We start from the raw sequence: 23289 nt of genomic DNA on the forward strand, positions 1-23289 counted from the left end.
CACTACCCCTACCCTCATCAATCATCATCACTTTCTCAAAAATATCAAATCTGAGACAAGACCTCCCCTGCACAAAGCCCTGCTAACTATCCCAAATAAGTCCATTCTTTTCCAAATGTGAATAATTCCTGCTGCTAAAAATGTCTCTAATAATTACCGTACTACCAGCCTATAATTTCCTGGATTAAACCTACTGACCTTAAACAAATGAATAACATTGGCTCTTCTCCAGTCTTCTGGGACCTCGCCTGTGGCCAAAGATCCTTGGCAAGGCACCATTAATCTCTTCCCTTATCATCTTCAGGATCCTGAGAACTTACCGACCTTAATGTTTTTCAAGACCCCCAATACTATCTCCTTTTTAATATCGATATACCCTTGTTGTATCTGCCACACAATGTGTTTAAATTCTGATATTCAGCAAAAGAACTGTGAGCTGACTCTTATAGACAATAATATTCATTTATTGAACACAATTAACATTAGAATAATAAAGTATACTATAAACTAACAAAAAAAAACTCTACAAACTCTCTTATGCTTTAACTTAACTTTGTATGATCATATAACACCACACAAGAACTTGGCCGGGCTCCATATGGTGATGTATTCTTCTTCTTTCAATGGTCTTGGAGGTGTTTTCTCTTTCAATGGTTATTCTCGAGTTACTGCTCTGAGTGGGGTTTTTCAGTGATTCTTATCCTTCAGAGTCTTTGTGCCCTTTTGGGAGGGTGTGGAGGATCTGCCAATGGATTGATCTGATTCAGTTACCCTGATCAATCAGACCCAACCAGGTGTTGGCATATTGAGGGTAGGGTGGCCCTTAGGTGTCCATTATGGTAGGTGCTGGGTGCACGTAGTTTTCTCCAAATAAGGGTCTTGGTTGCCACCGTGTCAAGTGAATGACTCATTACTCCTGATGGTCCCAAGGGCGACATTCCATTGTCCCATTCAAGTCCAACTTCATTTAGTGTATATTGTAGTGTGTAGTGCAGCTATCAAGGTTGTTTGCAAACCGTCTGTGGGCAGCTGCAGTCTGTCTGGATTTTGCAACATGTGGATTAGCACAATCACTTGAGTCAAGGCTAGATTCTATTTTCCAGCATGCTTTAATCATTTTCCATCTGTTGTAATTCCATGGTAAGTTTGTTATTGCTATCATAAGTTCATTATTTCAATGGCCCATCCAGTCACACCATAGAATAATAACGTAGCCGTCTCCCTAACCTCACCATCATCCACGTCCCTCTCCTTGGTGAATACCACTGTGAAGTACTCATTAAGGACCTCACCCACTTCCTCTGGCTCCATGCATAAATCCTTTATTCTTGAATGAACTTACCCTTTTCCTAGCTACCCACCTGCTCCTAATAAATGTTTAGTATCCTTACCTTTCATCCTCACAGGAGATGGTGAGATACTAAATGAATATTTTGCTTCAGTGTTTACATGTGGAGATGAACATGGAAGCTGGGGATCTTGTTTTGAAAAGAGTTAATATTACAAGAGGTGGGATTGGAGGTCTTAAAATGCATAAAGGCCATTGGATCCCTGGGACTTGATCAGGTTTTTCCAAGAATCTTTGAAAGACTCCTAAATGTCAGATCTGGATTTACCCTCAACAACTACCCTCAATCTAATTTCTCCAGTTTCTGCCTAATATTACCTTAATTAGCCTTCCCCCCACTGAAACTTCGATCAGTGGCCAGGCTCATTCCCCAGTACAAGGTCTCGTAAACCCTCTTCCCTAGTTGGACTATTTATATGTTATTTCAAGAAGCCCTCCTGGATGCACCTAACAAATAGCATCGGCAGTTGATTGCCACTCACCCAGTAAATTCTTTTTCAGAGCTGATTCTAAAGATATTTTTAACTAATCTTACATGGCCAAAGAACTCTTCACAATAACAGTCTTATTAAATCATTTAAATGTTTATACTATTTTCATGTTTTTGTAAGTATTCAGAACACTTCTGTACCAGATTGTCAGCTGTTGTGAATTGCTGCTGTGTCCTAATGTCTCAGAGGAAATAGTGACAGTCTTCCAGTTTTTCAACTATGTGAAGAAGTACAATATTACTCAGCTGGGGACACACCTGACAAGACTTGCAAAGGAAGGTAGGAGTAAGAAAAAAGTTATTTGCTTGCATTGAAATTTGAGTATGCAGTCATTGATTTAACAGAAAATTTATGGTCTAATGCATTCATGCTTGATTTACAAGAGTTTTAGTTATGTTGTTATATGTCAAAGTGATTTCAGTAGATTGAGACTGAAGTTTAAACATACCATAGTCATCACAGGTCAAAGCACTGTCGAATCTGTTCTGCATTCCTGATCTGATATTAATCAATGTTAAGATTTTGATACTTTTTATAAGATCCCATCCCTACACATCCTTTTACCTGTCTCTTAGATTGGCTATCCAGGTGTAAATTGTGCCAGTTTTGAAATATTTCTCAAGTTTCTGTTCAGTTCATTGCATTTCATCAAACTCAAAAAATTCCAAAAACTAACACATTCAGGATAGTACTTTAGAACATACTTCGATTTCTTTCTTTCAAAACTATTCCTTTATATTTCATGGCATGAAGTGAAGTCATTCAGACCTTCAAGCTCACATTGATTTCCCAAGGAACAATCCAGTTAGTCCCTCTCTCATTATATCCACGTGGCTCTGTAACGCCAACTTTATTTACCTTGAATAGTTAACCAATTTCTGTTTGAAATGATTGATCCTTTCTGCTTCTACCATCCTCATTTGCTTTTTTTTTGCCCAAAATCTTAAAGCTGTCTCTCCTAGTCCTAAAGGAACATAAGTGAATTGTATCATCAATGGAATGAAAATAGCTTTGTTTGGTGTACCTTGCCTAAACCTGTCATAATCTTGTACGCTTCTCATAAATCTCTCTGCAATCTCCTTTGTTCCAAGGAGAACAAATCCACATTCTCCACTTTAAAATATTATCCAAGAACCACTCTTGTAAATCTTCAATGAATCTTCATGGATCCTCACATCCTTCCTCAACTGTGGAGCCCAGAACTGGACACAATACTGTACTTATGCCCAAACAAGAAATTTATGAAGGCTCAACATACCTTTCCTGCTTTTAGAGTTAATATCTCTATTATTCAATTTGTCCAATCTTCTCACAAGCAATCACACATTCAGCCTTTGGCCACTTATCTGAATATTTCCTCCTTTGGCTAGGTATTCATTTTTTGTCTATACTTTAGTGAGATACCTTGGAAAGTATTTTAAGATTCCACAATATTGAAAGTTATCATTGTTAATGACATGTGAGGAGCAGAAGTAATAGGAAACAGGACTGGCATTAAAACTGCTGAGAAAAGGCAAGAGAAAGATGGTGGTGAATTAATATCAGGCATTTTTTTCTTGATTTTAAAAATTTCTTCACATAAGATGGGATGAATCACCAATCAAAAAGTCAGACACTACCCAATGATGAGATCAGAATACTGACTTCAAGCTCTTCTCTGCAAAACCAGGATATCAACAATTATGTATCTTTCCCATTAATAACCTTATTGTTCAATGTCAATGATTCATAGGAGTTTGAATTTAATTCAAATTTCGATACGTAAATAACAGTAAATATAAAAACACAAGTCCCATATGACTAGAAACAAATAGTGGGGGTGGTGGTGGCAGGGTTCACATGAAGGGAGAATTGTTTACTTAAAGAGAAGAACAAAGCAATAATTTCCTTAGAAACTCCTGTTATGATAATGAGCCAGGATCTTACCGGAAGGCATAAAGTGTAAACAAAAATTGATGAGCAAATTAACTTCGAGCAGGAAAAAGTAGAATTTGACATTTGTGCCTCACAAGTGCCAGGTAATGACCATCTCCAACAAGAGAGAATATAGCCGTCACCTCTTGATACTGACCAGGAACTGAACTGGACTAACCATATAAGTCCTATGGCTATAAATACAGGTCAGAAACTAGGAATGCTGCAGCAAGTAACAACACCTGACTCCCAAAGCCTGCTACCATTCACAAGGGGCAAGTTAGAAGTGTGACCGAATCTTCCCCACTTGCCTAAATGAGTGCAGCTCCAACAATACAAGAATCTTAGTATCATCCAAGACAAAGCAACCCTCTTGATTGGCACCAGATCCACATTTACTCCCTCAAACAATGACACAGTAGCAGCAGGTAGCATCTACAAAATTGACTATCAAGGCTCCTTAAACTTCAAAATGACTACTACCATTTAGATGGAAAAAAGTGACAAATACTTAGGAGCACTATCATCTGCAAGTTCATCTCCAAGCCACTCACCATTCTGATTTGAAAACAAATCACCGACCCTGCAGTGCCACTAGGTCAAAATCATGGAGCCCACTATGTAAGGAGTAGCATGGTGGCTCAGAGGTTAGTACTGCTGACTCACATATCAAAGACCCAGATTTGATTCCATGCTCAGGTGACTGTCTGTGTGGAGTTTGCACGTTCTCCCCGTGTCTATGTTTCCTCCCACAGTCCAAAATTGCCCATAGTTTCCAGGGATGTGCAGGCTAGGTTAGCACTGCTGCCTCACAGCGCCAGAGACCCGGGTTCAATTCCCGCCTCAGGTGACTCTCTGTGTGGAGTTTGCACATTCTCCCCGTGTCTGCGTGGGTTTCCTCCGGGTACTCCGGTTTCCTCCCACAATCCAAAAATGTGCAGGTTAGGTGAATTGACCATGCTAAATTGCCCGTAGTGTTAGGTGAAGGGGTAAATGTGGGAGAATGGGTCTGGATGGGTTACGCTTCGGCAGGTCAGTGTGGACTTGTTGGGCCGAAGGGCCTGTTTCCACACTGTAAGTAATCTAATCTAATCTAATCTATCTAATCTAGGTGGTTAGCCATGGGAAATATAAGCTAGGCGGATGGATCTGGGTGGGATGCTCTTTGGAGGGTCAGTATGGACCAGTTAGGCTGAACGGCCTATTTCCACAGTATTGACATTCCATTCTATGAACAGCATTGTGGGCCAATCTACTGAAAGCAAATTGCAGAGGTTCAAGAAGGCATCTTACCGGACTTTCTAAAGGGCAACCAGGGATAGATCATAAACGCTAGCCCAGATAGCAACCCCTTCATCCATTGAGTAAATAAAATAATTGATCATTCATCACCTGAATACTTGCAGCACTCTTAATAAAATGGATCAATTAATAACACAGCTGGAAAGAATGAGTCTGATAACCAAGCCATCTCAGAGATGTAGTTAAATGGGTTACTTGAGTATTCTGTTAAAGTTAAAAATCACACAACACCAGGTCCAGCAGGTTTATTTGGAAGCACTAGACTGTGGTTGTCTGATGAAGGCGCAGCACTCTGAAAGCTAGTGCTTCCACATAAACCGAGGCTGGTGTATGTGTGGGTCGGGCTGCCAGAGAAAGTGTCCAGATTAGAGTGTGCTGGAAAAGCACAGCAGGTCAGGCAGCATCCGAGGAGCAGGAAAATCAACGTTTCGGGCAAAAGCCCTTTATCAGGAATAGAGGCAGGGAGACTCCAGGGTGGAGTAGGTGATGCTACCTGACCTGCTGTGCTTTTTCAGCACCACTCTAATCTAGACTCTGGTTTCCAGCATCTGCAGTCCTCACTTTTGCCCTGCCAGAGGAAGTGGTGGAGACTGGTACAATTGCAACATTTAAAAGGCATCTGGATGGATATATGAATAGGAAAGGTTTGGAGGGATATGGGCTGGTTGCTGGCAGATGGAACTAGGTTGGGTTGGGATATCTGAACAACACAGACAAGTTGGACCAAAGAGTCTGTTTCAATGCTGTACATTTCTATGACTCTATGACTCTAAACCTGTTGGATTATAATCTGGTGTTGTGTGATTTTTAACTTTGTCCACCCCAGTCCAATACTGGCACCTCCAAGTCATGGTGACCATTGAATATTCTGGGTATTTGACACTTTGGAAGGACAGGGGTACAATCGAGGTAGTAGTAAGAAAAGATCTTGGTTCAGGAGCTCAAGATGTAAAATGCATTTAGGTGCAGAGTGAAAAAACAAGGTTGTCAATGGTGGAAGTAGTTTACAGACTGCCTGACAATAATTGCACTGTATAAATGTGCCACCAATGCTGGGTCAAATGCTCTTCATCATTTATATAAATAATTTGGATGTGAACATAGGAAGGATGGTTGATAAGTTTACAGATGACACCAAAATTGGAGTTGTAGTGGATAGTGAAGGTGATTACCTCAGAGTACAACGGGATCTTGACCAAATGGGCTAATAGGCTGAGGAGTGGCAGATGGAGTTTAATTTAGTTAAATGTGAGGTGCATTTTGGAAAGGCAACTCAGGGCAGGACCTATACACTTAACGGTAAGATCCTGGGGAGTGTAGTATACTTCCTTGAAAATGGAGTTGCAGATAGACAGGATAGCAAAGGCAGCATTTGGTATGCTATCCTTTATTGGTCAGTGCCTTGAGTACAGGAGCTGGGAAGTCAGTTTTGGCTGTACAGGACATTGGTTAGACCACGCTTGGAATGATGCATGCAGTTCTGGTCTCCCTACTATTGGAAGGATATTGTGAAACTTGAAAGGGTTCAGAAAAGATTTACAAGGATGTTGCCAGGGTTGAAGGGTTTGAACCAAATAGAGAGGCTGAATAGGCTATGGCTATTTTCTCTGGAGTGTCAGAGGCTGAGCAATGACCTTCTAGAGGTAGATAAAATCAAGAGGGGCATGAATAAGGTAAATAACCAAGGTCTTTTCCCCAGGGTGGGGAGTCCAAAAATAAAAGGCATAAGTTTAAGATGAGAGAGGAAAGATTTAAAAGGGACCTATGGGGCAACGTTTTCATGAATATCTTCCAGGGGAAGTGGAAGAGGCTGGCACAAATATATTTAAAAGGCATCTGAATGGGTTTATGAATAGGAAGGGATTAGAGGGACATTGGCCAAGTGCTGGCAAATGGGACTAGATTAATTTGGGATATCTGGTCAGCATGGATGATTTGAACTGAACAGTCTGTTTCCATGCTGTACAGCTCTATGCTTCTATGACTCTAAATCAATAAATACTGGGGACTTGAAAGATAGTGTAATATTTGCAGTGTTTTTAATCTTTAGATAATTGGATTAAGCAAATTGGCAAAGATATTCTGGAGGATGACTTTATAGAGATTATTTAGGACAGCTACTTGGAACAATACAATCTGGACCAACTATGAAACAGGTTATACTTCTGGTTGATGTGCAAAGAAACAGGATTAATTACAGATCTTGATAAATAATCCAGGCAAGAGTGATCATAACATGATAGAATGTTACATTCAGTTGTATTGTGAGAAATGTGGGTCTAAAATGAGTGACTAAATAAAGTCTCCCAATCAGGCAGAGATAAGGATAAATCTTTTCTCTTACAGGGTCATTAGACTTTGAAATTCTCTTTCCAAAATAACATTGTGGGGGCTGGGTATTTTAATACATTTAAAACTGAGTTGGATAGATTGTTAATCTATGTAGGAATTGAGAGTTATGAGACTGAAGCAAATAGCGAAGTTTAGGCCACAGTTAGGGGCGGCTCAGTGGTTAGCACCAGCGTCCTAGGTTCGATTCCGGCCTCGGGCGACTGTCTGTGTGGAGTTTGCACATTCTCCCTGTGTCTGCGTGTGCTTCCTCCGGGTGCTCCAGTTTCCTCCCACAGTCCAAAGATGTGCAGGTCAGGTGAATTGGCTATGCTAAATTGCCCTTAGTGTTAGGTGCATTAGTTAAGGGAATGAGTCTAGATGTGTTGCTCTTCGGAGGGTCGTTGTGGACTTGTTGGGCCAAGGGGCCTGTTTCCACATTGTAGGGAATCTAATCTAATCTAGATTAGCCATGATCTGATTAAATTATGGAGTAGACTCAAGGAGCTGAATGGCCTAGTCTTGTTCCTGTTTATCATTTCAGAAACCACTGGGAAACGAACGTTTCCTAAAAAAACCTTTTGACAAATAGGATACAAAGGAGCTGAGGAGAATAACTTGAATTTTTGAATTTTTTTTTAATGAAGTAATTCTATGTCCTTATTTAAAATTCTTTAACTTTTTACATTTTTAGTATTTCTCCCTGAAGAACTACAGACTGCACAGAAGATGAAGACATTGAAAAAGTTAAAAGACAAATTAGTTTCTGAGCTTCAGCCTCTGCACCAAACCTTACAGTCAATCTGCATTCTTCAATTAGATGAGAACCCCAAGATTGCACAAACTGTAATCTCATTCCTTCGCAGTGCTTCAGCAAATAATATTTTTAGAGCAAAGGTAAGCATTGATTGTTCTATTGGAGCATTTTAAGGAGGACGAAAATGCACAATTTGTTGTATTTCAGTCTGACATGAGTAATACAAATCAGCTAATTGGTGCTAAAAGTTATTAATAACCTTTAGTTCTGATAACATACAATGACAGAATGAAAATTGTGTGAAAAAGGCACGTAAAGAGTTATATGCACAAAATACTCCTATTTACATATTGAAAACCAGCAAGCTTAGAGGATAAAAGCATGAATTCCACAGATATTAGAAAACTGTAATATTTCCTACGTTTCAACAGTCAAAACTTCAAGAGGTAGTTAATTGGATACAAATTGCTGATTGTAAAATGCATATGTAAATGCTAGTCTTTCTTTTTTAAGTAAGCCACATTGAAGGAATTTATTTACAAAATGAGATAATGAAAGAGAAAAACAGGATTAAAAGATTAAGCTGAAAGAAGTCATTTGTGCTGGAAAATGTGTTGCTGGAAAAGCTCAGCAGGTCAGGCAGCATCCAAGGAGCAGGAGAATCGACGTTTCGGGCATAAGCCCTTCTTCAGGAATCAGGGAATAAGGGCTTATGCCCTGAATGAGGGCTTATGCCCGAAACGTCGATTCTCCTGCTCCTTGGATGCTGCCTGACCTGCTGTGCTTTTCCAGCAACACATTTTTCAGCTCTGATCTCCAGCATCTGCAGTCCTCACTTCCTCCTAGAAGTCATTTGTGCCACAGTACAAATTTTAGTTTAGTATTTAGAATGCAGTTTTTCGTAATATTATCATGAGGAGGAGGTGTAGGGAAATGGTATTGGGAAATTGGTGGGATTAAGGCCAATAAAACCTCAGAGCCAGGTGCGAAGGGCGGTTAGTAAAGCCTGAAGGTGGGTAGGCCATCCTGACCGCTGTCGTCCTGGGTGGCGGGGGTGGGGTTGATGGGGTAACAGGATGGGCTGTCCTAGAGGTGGTCAGAAGTTGTGTCAGGGCGGATCAACAAGTGGAAGGAGCATGGGGTGGACTGAGGGGCGTAGGAACGGGCTGCCTTAGAGTGGCCGGAAGGTGGGAGGGGCGGGGGGCTCGCTGGGCAGTCTGTATTTTATGCACTTTTTTAATGTAATGGACTGTCTTATATGTACTTACTGTTTTGTAATGATGGAAAGTAGGATTTGAGGTGTCCTCGTTTCCTGAAAACTGTTTGCATGGTAGGGTTTGGGGCCTAGCTTTGCTGTGCCTCTCCCTTGTAAAATTACTGTTTCTCTGTATATAGCTGTTAATGTTAATTGTTTTGTAAACTGTGTATTGTTTAATATAATAAACAAAAACTCAGAACCCAATAATCTACACCCCAGGAAACATAAGGAAGTGGCACTAGAAATAATCTACATATAGGTGGTCATCTTTCAAACTTTAACTCTGGAATAGTTCTTATGGCTTGAATGGTTGCTAATATATCCCAGGTTTTTTTTTGAAAAGCAGGGGGAGAAAGAAAGCAGGGAATTATAGACTGTTTAGCCTGACATTGATAATGAGGAAAATGTGAAGAGTCAATTATAAGAGATTTAATATCAGCGTACTTGGAAAATGGTGACAGGATTGAACAGAATCAGCAAGGATTTAGGAAAGGACAATCATGCTTGACAAAGTGACTGGAACTTTTCGAAGATATAACAAGTAGATTTGATACGGGAGAGCCAGTAGATGTGGTCCACTTGGACTTTCAGAAGGCTTTTGATAAGGTCCCAGATAGGAAATTAGCATTTAAAATTCAAACACATAGGATAGGAGATATGTACTGACAGAGTAGGAAACAAAGAGTTAAAAAAACAAAAAATTGAATCTTTCCATCTGGCAGGGAGTAACTAATTGGATAGCAAGGATCAGTGCTTGGGTCCCAGCTTCTCACAATATATATTAATGATTTATTAGATTAGATTAGATTAGATTAGATTAGATTAGATTAGATTAATGATTTAGATTAGCAATTGAATGTAAGGACTCCAAGTTTGCTTATGATACAAAGTTGAGCAGTATGGTGAGCTGTGTGGAGGATGGAGAGATGCTTCAGTCTGAATTGGACAAGTTGAATTAAGTATAATGTGGATAAAGGGGAGGTTATTCACCTTGGTAGTATAATCAAGAAAGCAGATTAGCATCTGAATTGTGATAAATTAGGAAAAGAAGAAGTCGCAACAAAACCTGGATGCCCTTGACACCAGTTGCTGAAAGTAAGCAATTAGATGCAGTAGAAGGTAAAGGTGGCAAATGGTATGTTGATCTACAGAGTGAGAGAATGGAAGTACAGGAGCAGGGATATCTTGTTGCAATTGGACGCAGCCTTGGAAAGACCACACCTAGAGTATTGCATGCAGCTTGGGTTCATCTTCACTGAGCAAGGATGTTCTGGCTTTGGAGGGAGGAATCTGGGTAATCCAAGATGGAGGATAGGAAAAATTTCTGGCTGTAAAAGCTGCTCCTTTTTTTAAGGTATTTTAGGTGTGGAAGGTGATTTCCTCAAATTCCAGGAGCAGTAATTACTGTTTTATATGCTGTTGCATTGTTTTGGAACTTTGGAAAAACAAATGTCAAAATAACAGCAGTTTAAAAGGGAGAAGAGCAGACATAGGAAGCACATGGTGAGGACAGTGCAAGAGAGAGAGAGAGAACCTGCGCAGTTACTGCCTTTGCTGTTTGAATTCGTATATCGCTGGACATCAGAGTGCATCTGGGAAAATTAACAGTGAAATTCACAACTAATCTTGGAGGAACTGTTGGGCGAAGTTCACAGCACAGAATCAGATAAGTTAATTGTTGTTTTAAGTCTGTCCAAGAGAAAGGCTGTAGTAGTGAGTATAGTGAATTCTTTCTTGATTATATGTTTTTGGAGATAAGTCTCTTGATTAAACTTAAAATATAAGCCAGTGAGGTGCCGGAAGACTGGAGGTTGGCAAACGTGGTGCCACTGTTTAAGAAGGGCGGTAAAGACAAGCCAGGGAACTATAGACCAGTGAGCCTGACCTCGGTGGTGGGAAAGTTGTTGGAGGGAATCCTGAGGGACAGGATGTATATGTATTTGGAAAGGCAAGGACTGATTCGGGACAGTCAACATGGCTTTGTGCGTGGGAAATCATGTCTCACAAACTTCATTGAGTTTTTTGAAGACGTAACAAAGAAGATTGATGTGGGCAGTGCAGTAGATGTGATCTATATGGACTTCAATAAGGCATTCAACAAGGTTCCCCATGGGAGACTGATTAGCAAGGTTAGATTTCATGGAATACAGGGAGAACTAGCCATTTGGATACAGAACTGGCTCGAAGGTAGAAGACAGAGGGTGGTGGTGGAGGGTTATTTTTCAGACTGGAGGCCTGTGACCAGTGGAGTGCCACAAGGATCTGTGCTGGGCCCTCTACTTTTTGTCATTTACATAGATGATTTGGATGCGAGCATAAGAGGTACAGTTAGTAAGTTTGCAGATGACACCAAAATTGGAGATGTAGTGGACAGTGAAGAGGGTTACCTCAGATTACAACAGGATCTGGACCAGATGGGCCAATGGGCTGAGAAGTGGCAGATGGAGTTTCATTCAGATAAATGCGAGGTGCTGCATTTTGGGAAAGCAAATCTTAGCAGCACTTATACACTTAATGGTAAGGTCCTAGGGAGTGTTGCTGAGCAAAGAGACCTTGGAGTGCGGGTTCATAGCTCCTTGAAAGTGGAGTCCTAGGTAGATAGGATAGTTAAGAAGGTGTTTGGTATGCTTTCCTTTATTGATCAGAATACAGAGTACAGGAGTTGGGAGGTCATGTTGCAGCTGTACAGGACATTGGTAAGGCCACTGTTGGAATATTGCGTGCAATTCTGGTCTCCTTCCTATCGGAAAGATGTTGTGAAACTTGAAAGGGTTCAAAAAAGATTTACAAGGATGTTGCCAGAGTTGGAGGATCTGAGCTACAGGGAGAGGCTGAACAGGCTGGGGCTGTTTTCCCTGGAGAGTCGGAGGTTGAGGGGTGACCTTATAGAAGTTTACAAAATTATGAGGGGCATGGTTAGGATATATAGGCAAAGTCTTTTCCCTGAGGTCGGGGAGTCCAGAACTAGAGGGCATAGGTTTAGGGTGAGAGGGGAAAGATATAAAAGAGACCTAAGGGGCAACCTTTTCACGCAGAGGGTGGTACGTGTATGGAATGAGCTGCCAGAGGATGTGGTGGAGGCTAGTACAATTGCAACATTTAAGAGGCATTTGGATGGGTATATGAATAGGAAGGGTTTGGAGGGATATGGGCCGGGTGCTGGCAGGTAGGACTAGATTGGGTTGGGATATCTGGTCGTGTTGGACTGAAGGGTCTGTTTCCATCCTGTACATCTCTATGACTGCAAAGGTTTACCGGACTGATTCCTGGGATGGCAGATCAGACATATGGAGATTAGATAGGTTAGGACTATATTCACTGAAGTTTAACAGAATGAGGAAGAATCTTGTAGAAAACTATAAAATTCTAACAGCATTAGAGAAAGTAAATGTAGGAAGAATGTTCTATTGACCAGAAAACCCAGAACTGTGTTCACTGCCTAAGGAATGGGGTAGGCCATTCAGGATCAAGATATGGAGACACTTCGAGAGAATGGTAAGCCTGTGAATTCTCTGCCACAGAAAGCGCTTGAGGCCTATTTTCAAGATGGAGTTAGACATAGCTCTTTGTCTAAAGGGATCAAAGGATGGAGCAAAAGGGTACTGAGTTGAGGATAATGAACCATGATTGTATTGAATTGCAGAGCAAGTTTGAAGGGCTTAATGGTTTAGTCGTGTTCCTATTTTTTTAAAAGAAAGTAACAACATTATAAATGTACCGAATAATAATGAGCCAGTTTTTGGTGAAATAACAATACCTGAACAATGCACATTATTAATGTGGAAATCAGGCAGAGTTGAATTGGTACTTCAGATCTGTGTTCACTGGGGAAGACACAAGCAATCTCCCAGAGGTAACAGTGGCTGAAGGACCTGAACTGAAGGGAATTTATATTTGCCAGGAATTGGTGTTGGAGAGACTTTTAGGTCTGAAGGCTGATAAGTCCCTGGGGCCTGATGGTCTACATCCCAGGGTACTGAAGGAGGTGGCTCGAGAAATCGTGGATGCGTTGGTGATTATTTTCCAGAGTTCGATAGATTCAGGATCAGTTCCTGCGATTAGTGGGTGGCTAATATTGTACCACTTTTTAAGAAAGGAGCGAGAGAGAAAGCAGGAAATTATAGACCAGTTAGTCTGACCTCAGTGGTGGGAAAGATGCTGGAGTCAATTATAAAAGATGGAATTATGACACATCTGGATAGCAGTAATAGGATAGGTCAGAGTCAGCATGGATTTATGAAGGGGAAATCATGCTTGACTAATCTTCTAGAATTTTTTGAGGATGTAACCCTGAAGATGGACAAGGGAGATCCAGTGGATGTAGTGTACATGGACTTTCAGAAAGCCTTTGATAAAGTCCCACATAGGAGGTTAGTGAGCAAAATTAGGGCGCATGGTATTGGGGGCAAAGTACTGACTTGGATTAAAAATTGGTTGGCTGACAGGAAACAAAGTAGTGATAAACGGCACCCTTTCAGAATGGCAGGCGGTGACCAGTGGGGTACCGCAGGGATCAGTGCTGGGACCGCAGCTTTTTACAATATATATTAATGATATAGAAGATGGTATTAATAGTAACATTAATGCTGATGATACAAAGCTGGGTTGCAGGGTGAAATGTGAGGAGGATGTTAGGAGATTACAGGGTGACCTGGACAGGTTAGGTGAGTGGACAGATGCAGATGCAGTTTAATGTGGATAAATGTATGGTTATCCACTTTGGTGGCAAGAACAGGAAGGCAGATTACTACCTCAATGGAATCGATTTATGTAAAGGGGCAGTACAGAGAGATATTGGTGTTCTTGTACACCAGTCAATGAAGGTAAGCATGCAGGTACAGCAGGTAGTGAAGAAGGCTAATAGCATGCTGGCCTTCATAACAAGAGGGATTGAGTATAGAAGCAAAGATGTTCTTCTGCAGTTTTACAGGGCCCTGGTGAGACCACACCTGGAATATTGTGTGCAGTTCTGGTCTCCAAATTTGAGGAAAGACATTCTGGCTATTGAGGGAGTGCAGCATAGGTTCACGAGATCAATTCCTGGAATGGCGGGACTATCTTATGTTGAAAGATTGGAGTGACTGGACTTGTATACACTTGAGTTTAGAAGACTGAGAGGGGATCTGATTGAGACATATAAGATTATTAAAGGATTGGAAACTCTGGAGGCAGGAAACATGTTTCCGCTAATGGGTGAATCCCGAACCAGAGGACACAGCTTAAAAATAATGGGTAGGCCATTTAGAACAGAGTTGAGGAGAAACTTCTTCACCCAGAGAATGGTGGGTGTGTAGAATGCTCTGCCCCAGAAGGCAGTGGAGGCCCAGTCTCTGGATTCGTTTAAGAAAGAGTTGGATAGAGCTCTCAAGGATAGTGGAATCAAAGGTTATGGAGGTAAGGCAGGAACAGGATACTGATTGAGGATGATCAGCCATGATCATAATGAATGGTGGTGCAGGCTCGAAGAGCAGAATGGCCTACTCCTGCACCTATTGTCTAAAAAGAACCTCAGATTGCATGTTGCTGGCTAATTTGTATGATTCCAATTTAGTTTTGTGAAAATGGTATCTCATGTTTACCTTCCCCATGATTTTCATAAAGTTACTGTATTTGCATATTAACTTTGTGACAGGGGTCTAAAAGACAATAAAGTTGTTTAATTAGCAACTCGAACATTGCTTTGATGTTGAATGATTGCCAAATGTGTTTGCTCAAATTGAATCATTGTAAGTATTGGGTCACACTTTATGAGGTAATGAGTTGTTTCAGGCAATCTTAAATTTGTCCCATTTTCACTGATATCTCCTGATCTACTTGCCATGTGTTAACCAGTTACTTAGTGGGAATATTTTGTTTTATTTTAAGAAAAACCTGTACTTGCATGAAAAAAATCTGTACAACAGGGTGAATTATGTAATGACTCAGTCTAACAAAATCTACTTCTATCTATCACCGAATGACATCAACAGTGCCTAAAAGTTAATTCAATGGTATTTTGTACTCTGAATTCAATATGATTAATTTATTTATATTTTAACAATTTAGAACTGGCTAACAATTTCAAATTTCACAGGCTTTGGCGTATTACACGGATACCTTGAGAGAAAAGGATACACAACTCCAGAGAGCTGCCTGCATTGCACTTAAACAACTGAAGGCAAGTTAGGGTCTAGTACATTTAGTGTTTCTTTTGACAAGACCAAAATATATTCGCAATGGTTTCAAATAATTTTTTTAAAAGTCCCTGTACCCATTATTAATGCATATTAAGTTTGTAATTTTATGCATCCATAAATAGGTATTTCCACTTGCAGCAGCATTGACTAAATAAAACTTATGATTTCTATTATCTTACAAAGTGGACAAGATGGACTAATAAACAGAACAATGTAGGTTTTGTTTTAAACATTGATGTTTCATTTTATCCATTTCAATATGATGTTTCAATATTGTGTTTTTGGAATCATAAAGGAAAGACAATGCAAATATACTGCCAGAGATAAACATTTATTGGATTGCTAAATTTCACTTCTATTGCATCCCCTTTGAAATATAGATCTTTAATCTGATCAGTCTGGAGATAACTTGAAATACTATAGCCCTAAACTTCCTAAACTTGTCAGAGGGTTACAAATCTATGTATTTTAAGCAGCTTGCTTAATCAAACTGTTTAAGACTTGTGATGTGGAGCTAAACCAATGCACTAGAACGTTCACTCTCTTTATATTTTTGGATCCCTACTGTTGTGTGACTTTATTGACCTTCTGTTAACAAATCTAGTTAATAGTTTCAATAAAGTGTATTCTGCCTTTCAGAATGAACAAATTAACATGGTAGACAGCTCATGAAAACTTTAAACAAGAGTTGGGAGATGGCAACAAAACCATTCAATTTGCTTTAAAACTTAGATATAAGATTGTGTCTAATGGGATCTCAATTTGTTCTTCCTTCAAGGCTGTGGAAAGTATTGAACAGATTGCCAGCTTATGCCACTCTCAAACAGCAAATATACGTGACACAGCAAAAGAGACCCTCCAGTCTTTTGGTAACGGTGATTTTTTTTTTCAATATAATCTTTCTTCTCACCAATTTGCTCTCCTCCTTATGGAGTATGCTTCAAAAAGTTTACTTATACACCAGCTATCTCAAATGTTAACCTTGATGCCAAGTTTTCGTGATCTATTCTATTAAGAGGGTATCACCAATGAGTCTAATCTCTTCACACACAATATCTACACTAAAACACTTTCAGGAAAGCTGGCTAGATGAGGATTTTGAGGAAGAAACAAGACAGTTTCTTTCTGCTTAACTCAGGACCACTGCCCCAGTCAATAAATTTACATACCTAGGGATCAAATCTTCCTAATTTGGATGGCTAAGCCACTCTGCTGGAGATTTACATGTTGAGCCACAAATTTATTTTTTCTCAATATTTCTGAGTGACGTAGTTTGTACATTTAATTAGTCCAGCAGTTAAGTGACTAGTGAAAGTTTTGATGAGGGAAATCTCCTGTGAATATAGCTATTTTCACTGAGCTTTTGTTTTAACATTTAAAAGTACATAATGGTACAAGTTTTACAGACTGTAACTCAACATCCTCTGGAACAGTTAGTCACATGTAAGCCATTGTGTGCGCAAGGCTTATTGTATTCAATAAGATAATGAAAATGCAAAACTAAAATGCAAACTAGAATAATTTATATAAGTGCAATTATTGTATTGTACATCTTTTTGCATAAATACATATTTCACAAAATTAACTACTTTGAAACGATTAATTACACTATCAGACTGTTTGACCTTGGAACTGGTGCAATTTCCTCCAGCCAAACATTGGGATTGTAATATAGAATTCATTGGAGACAAGAAAAATGAGAAGGGGTCGCATTGAAACAAGTAGAATTCTGATAGGGCTGGACTGACAAGGTTGACATTTCCCAAGTGAGAGATTTAGATCAAGGGTTCACAGTCTCAGGATTACAGCAGCAATTTAGGACAGAGGAAGAGAAATTTCTTCACTATGAGGGTGATGTACCCTATGGAATTCTCTACAAGTCTGTGGAGGTCAAATCATTAAATATATTTAGAAAGAAAGATATAGATTTCTAGATACTAACAGGGTGTGGTGAGAAAGCAGGAACCTGGCATTGAGACAGATGATTAGCCAAAAATCATACTGAATGGTGGAGAAGGTTGGCTAATCCTTTCCGAAGTTTATATGATGGACGGAATAGTTGACTTCTTCTCCTGTTTTCTATGTTGCTAATTCTTTAAACACCATCAGCTTTGAGTCCTCATTCCTGGCTATTGCCCCAGACTAAACTAGACTGTTTTTAACCAATGATTAATGAACCCCAAACCTAACTGCAAATGCCCCATATAAAAAGCTGCCTATTTCATCTTAATATAATTTACCATTGATACACTTACCCATGCCTACCATACACAAATTAAACAATTACTCTAAAGTATCTACTACACTTAATACCATTAAAATATTACTCTGTTGCTAACTATTTACACTATGCAGAAAATCAGCAAAGTTCACTTGAACTGATTGATGTTAACCAGTGCATTAGTAAAACTAACGAAACATCTACCAACTACAATTTATTGTTCAACATGTGGAGCTTTGTTACACTTTGTTTAGATATGTCTTTCCTCTCATTGCACAGGTGAGAAAGGTCGCTTGGCTTTTGAGAAGGTGGACATACTATGGTATGAAGAAGGCATGAACCAAAATTCAACTACTGAAATTACTATTCTCTAAAATTTTCCTGTTTTTTTTTGTCAAACCAAACTACAACAGATATCTGTAGATTAGTGTGCTTGTGTTCAATAATTTTACTGACATGTTTATATTGTATAAAGATTTGCAAAGTGCAACATTTATTTTCTGAATTATACAAGTGGTTATTCGATATTAGTGTGCAATAAAGTGGTAAGATTTTGATCACTGATCTGTACCAAGTAGTGTACTGTACTTTAGGTTGTTAAACTTGTAAATATTATTTAGACATGTAAAATACATTTTAGCCTCCTCATAAATTTGCTGATTAAATTGGCTAATCCCAAATCTTAACATACCAAAGTTCAGAATATGTCAGTTAGGTGGAAAATACAATGGAAATACATACTTGTTACCAAAATGTATTACTGTTATGTGTACTGTTTGTTCAGTTGTAAACTTTTAGAATTCACAATAAAAGGGACAAAATATCTTCAATTTGATAAAGGAGAAAATTCAGATTTCCAAAACCAGTCTTTTATTAAAGTTGGCATTCAAAACAAAATATTGTACTTGAATCATTGGACAGTGTTAAATGTGGGGTTGTCATTTAAACAATTACCTTTCTCAGAGGTTTCAGTAGAGTAGAAAGATGCCACTTTTGTGTTGAGGGGACTGCGTAAGACATATCTAGTGGATGTTGGAATGAACTCAATCTGCCATTAGAGACTATACTTTCATGAAGCAAAACTGTCACTTGAGGTTGTCTCCTGCATTAGGTTGATGACCTTCGAAGCCAAAGCTCCAACATTAGCTGAATAAGGGCAACATTGTTTTGTTGTGATTTGTGAAGATAAATTGCATAACATGAACCAATCCACCAGTATAGTTGCAGAGGCTTAAATAGAAGTCTCCTAAAGCTCAATACTTACCAAACTGAACCCAATCTCTTAGAGTTTACTGGGCAGCTGAGAGTTTGGTTTGGAGACTTGCACATCATGATGGATCTCCATGGGTGTCGACATCTAACTGTCTGAAATCTCAATGATAGATTATTTTGTAATGAGGGGAATTATACAAATAAATTGCCATAGGCATTTGTTAATTTAGAACATTGAAAAATAGGATAAGTCACCAAAGTGTGGCGATCCTACGCGTGACAATAAGGATATTCATTATGTAAAGTCAATATCGCACATGTAATGTTCCTTATTCCTGCACTGCTTAACAATGTGTTTCTGAACGTTCCTCTGTCATTTGCTGTAAGCAGTATCAAAGTACAGAAAAGTAGTAGGGAACCAGGTCCAGACACCGCTCCAACACATTCCTGGCTGTGGGGAGGTTTACCAGAAGTGAGCAGGATGATGGACTAACTACACACTAACTGGAAACAAACAGCCAATTGACATAGTTAAGGCTCCTATTAAGGAGGATGTAATGGTGCTGCTAGCATTTTGCCATCTGCATGTGCAAAGTACTTGCTGTAGGCAGTGGCTGTCCAAGGGACCAGAGGAAGCAATCTGTGGGGGTTTCCATTCGATCAGTGGGGTCTGCTACACGGTCTCTGACATTTTATTTTAAATTTACCTTTCCCAAGCTATCTTCATGTTGCGATGCTCTCTCAAACCTGCCTGCCTCAGCAGCACCGACATCCCAGTAAGACTGGCAAGGTTTGGAGTTGGCCAATTTGCTCCCCTCCAGGAATATCTTGGTGCTGGTCACCAATTGTGGAAGTGGGATCCCCATTTGGTCCTGACTGCCGAATTCCAGAGTCCACAGAAAATTCAGTCCAAATAAGGGCAAACAAACACATCCCTGAAAGGAACTCGAGACTTTCCAAATGTCAGACACTGAATGAGCAGGAGAGCGTTTTTTTGGCTATCCAGAGCAGTGAAAAGTGTGTACATGAATATAACAAAACAAGATCTGAATGCAAATGTTCAAATTATGCCAAGATTAGATTTTTATGACAATTGAATACTCCGTAAACACTGCTCCCACAGTTTTCCAACTGTTTGCAATCATTAGTTCAAACAAAATTGGTCTGAGACAGTCTCCACTTCTATGTGAGGATTAAAGGAATTCATTTTCAGGCAAACAATTAGATTTTTGACACAACAGCAGGATTAAAAATCTGGAGACTTTCTACAAAGGTATTAATTCTACAGTTTACATTACTGTCTCCTTGCAAATGAAAAACCCAAAATAAAAATAAATCAATGTCACACAAACAACAGATGAATTAAGAAGAGTAAATGCTGAGTTTTTTTCTCTGAAAATATTTGTTCTTCAAACATTTTATCAAAAATATTACTCATAGGCAGGACAGCATAGTTATTCAGCCCTTCAAGTCTCACTCGGCTCCCTGTTGAGAAATCCAATTGGGTCTCATCTCCTTGTTCGCTGTTACCATGCGTTTAGTTTTCTCAAGTGCCTGATAAATATTTTGAAATGATTAATGACTTATAATCCAACCAGAGGCAAGGGTAAGGTCCAGGAAAGAAATCACGAGCACTGGGGATACTCCTGCACTGGCCCCAACTTGAGCATAATTGCCTTAATGTGAAAATAACAACCCCGACATAGCACTGAATATTAGTTCCAGATGTACCCCATTCTCCCATGCTCTGTGCAACACCATCTTATTAGAAAGAACATTTCAGCCCATTACCACTCACACTGGGGTTTGGTTAGCTCAGTTGGCTAGATGAGTACTGTAATGCAGAATAAAGCTCAATAGCTACGTTCAAGCCTAGGTGCCTCTGGAGGAGCACGTGGCGTCTACCAACACCCTGGAGTTGTTCAGGGAGAGGTGGGTGCCGCAGGGAGTGGAGTGCATTATTTCTCCCTCCAACTATTTTGATTTAATCCCTGCCCTCCCCTTCACTGTTTTGATCACACAGCATTGCCCTTTGATGTGAAGGGCAGTGTTTGTCACTGGCCACCCGGGTGTTTTCCTATCTTCCTGGTGGTGGAAATTGAATAAAGATTTGTGCACTTTGTGTCTCTCTCTGTGTCTCACACCTGCACACACACACCATGGGTGCTGGAGAAAAAGTAAGCACTATCGCAGTTAGGCAGTAGTGTGGGGGTTAATAAAAAAAGAAAAATAAATAAACGGCGAAAAGGTCACTGCTTGTCACTGGCCACTTGGGTGTTAAAAAAAAACAAACAGGAGTCTACCGCAGTTAGGCGGTAGTGTGGGGGTTAAGAAAAAAAAATATAACCAGGAGTTGTTTTGTGAAAAAAAAAGAAAAAATATAAATAGGATGGTAAGGAAGAAGAAGAAGAAAAAAATAAACAGGAGTCTACATTAGAGCCCGGGTGTCCTTGGAGAAGGAGCACGCGGTGTCCACCAACACCCTGGAGTTGTTCAGGGAGAGGTGGGCGCCGCAGGGAGTGGAGTGCATCATTTCCCCCTCCAACTCTATTTTGATTTAGTCCCTACCCTCCCCTTCACGGTTTTGATCACAAAGCATTGCCTTTTGATGTGAAGAGCACTGCTTGTCACTGGCCACTCGGGTGTTTTCCTATCTTCCTGGTGGTGGAAACTGAATAAAGATTCGTGCACTTTATTTTTGTGTGTGAAAGACACAAACAGGAGTCTACCGCAGTTAGGCAGTAGTGTGGGGATTAAGAATAAATAAAGCTTAATAGCTACGTTCAAGCCCAGGTGCCTCTGGAGCAACACGTGGCGTCTACCAACACCCTGGAGTTGTTCAGGGAGAGGTGGGCGCTGCAGGGAGTGGAGTGCATTATTTCCCTCTCCAACTATTTTGATTTAATCCCTGCCCTCCCCTTCACTGTTTGATCACACAGCATTGCCTTTTGTGTAGGGCACTGCTTGTCACTGGCCACTCGGGTGTTTCCTTTCTTCCTGGTGGTGGTGGTGGGGAAAACATAAGCACTATCCCAGTTAGGTGGTAGTGCAGGGGTAAAAAAGAAAAAATAAACAGGCGGCTCAGACATCCTTTTCACTCAGCTGCCTCTGAGGGAGCTGGATCATTGTGTGAAGGACTTTCCACTTTTCTGTGTTAAGGAGATGACTGACCTATGAACAGCCTGGAACCGCAGTGTCTTACTTATTGCTGTTGGTGGCTTCCTACTGAGGAGTTTATTTTGAATTTGTTCTTTTAAAAATCAAGCTCAATTTATGTTCAAACCCAGAGCACGCAGTGTCTTCCAACACCCTCCAGCCATTCAGGGCAAGGTGGGCTCTGCAGGGAGTGGAGTGCTTTATTTCCCCCTCCAACTCTTTTTTTGACTTAATCCCTGCACTCCCCTTTGGTTTTTTTTGATCACACAGAATTGCCCTTTGATGAGAAGGGCACTGCTTGTCACTGGCCACGCTGGTGCTTCCTTTCTTCCTGGTGGGGGAAATTGAATAAAGATTTGTACACCTGTTGTCTTTTCACTGTGTCTCACACCTGCACACACACAATATGGGTACTGTGTGGGGGTAATAGAGAAAAAAAATAAAGCTCAATAACATGAGTTGAATCCCTGCTCCAGCTGTACTTGCTCATGGTTATCTACTCACCTTAAACTACAGAGTGGTTACTGTTAAGGTTTATACAAGTAATTGTGTTTCTCGAATGGAGAATGATACCCTGTGGTCCTTTTATGGATGAAGGCTCCTTTTGACATATTACTTCAGGTGGTATAGCTGCTCTTTGAAATGCAAATCAACTCACCAGATACACGAGATTTAAGTGTATCAAGTAAACACACCAGCTAATTTCAACCAAAATGGCAATATCCAGAGCTGACCATCAATGGGGTGAATAGATGAATAAGCATGTTCAAAGAGCGTAAAACAGAATCATTATGTTGACAAATAATATAGTCATTCATACATTCTTAGGGAAAAAGGGAGGGCTGGAGATCAGTCAACAACGTGGTGCTGGAAAAGCACAGCAAGTCAGGCAGCATCTGAGGAGCAGGAGAATCGACATCTTGGGCATAAGCCTACATTAGGAATGTGGCTTGTGAGCAAAGTGGGTAAGGAGATAAATGGCAGGGTGGTGGGGTTGGGGAAGGTAGCTGAGAGTTTGATAGGTAGATGTAGGTGGGAGTGATGGCGATAGGTGGGAAGTTGGGCAGGTAGGACAGGTCATGAGGGTGGTGCTGAGTTGGAAGGTTGGATCTGGGATTGAGGTGGT

The 23289-nt window shown here is 40.2% G+C and overlaps 1 protein-coding gene across 8 annotated transcripts in view; it reads left to right on the top strand.

Annotated features, from left to right (window-relative positions):
* The window catches only part of ripor3 (RIPOR family member 3), a 210481-nt gene extending 190530 nt beyond the window's left edge, over positions 1-19951 (top strand). For 3 of the 8 annotated variants that reach the window (XM_043710258.1, XM_043710257.1, XM_043710262.1), the window contains 4 exons: positions 1960-2118; positions 8078-8280; positions 15472-15555; positions 16353-16882. In XM_043710258.1, coding sequence (XP_043566193.1) covers positions 1960-2118; positions 8078-8280; positions 15472-15555; positions 16353-16589 — 683 coding nt within the window. In that variant the 3' untranslated portion in view covers positions 16590-16882. Of the gene's footprint in view, positions 1-1959; positions 2119-8077; positions 8281-15471; positions 15556-16352; positions 16885-18074 lie in introns of those variants that run through there. The other 5 variants (XM_043710259.1, XM_043710260.1, XM_043710263.1 and 2 more) reach the window with 5 other exon arrangements.
* The last annotated feature ends 3338 nt before the right edge of the window (positions 19952-23289 follow it).

The sequence above is a fragment of the Chiloscyllium plagiosum genome, chromosome 20, assembly GCF_004010195.1.
Source record: "Chiloscyllium plagiosum isolate BGI_BamShark_2017 chromosome 20, ASM401019v2, whole genome shotgun sequence".
Classification (NCBI taxonomy): Eukaryota; Metazoa; Chordata; class Chondrichthyes; order Orectolobiformes; family Hemiscylliidae; genus Chiloscyllium; species Chiloscyllium plagiosum.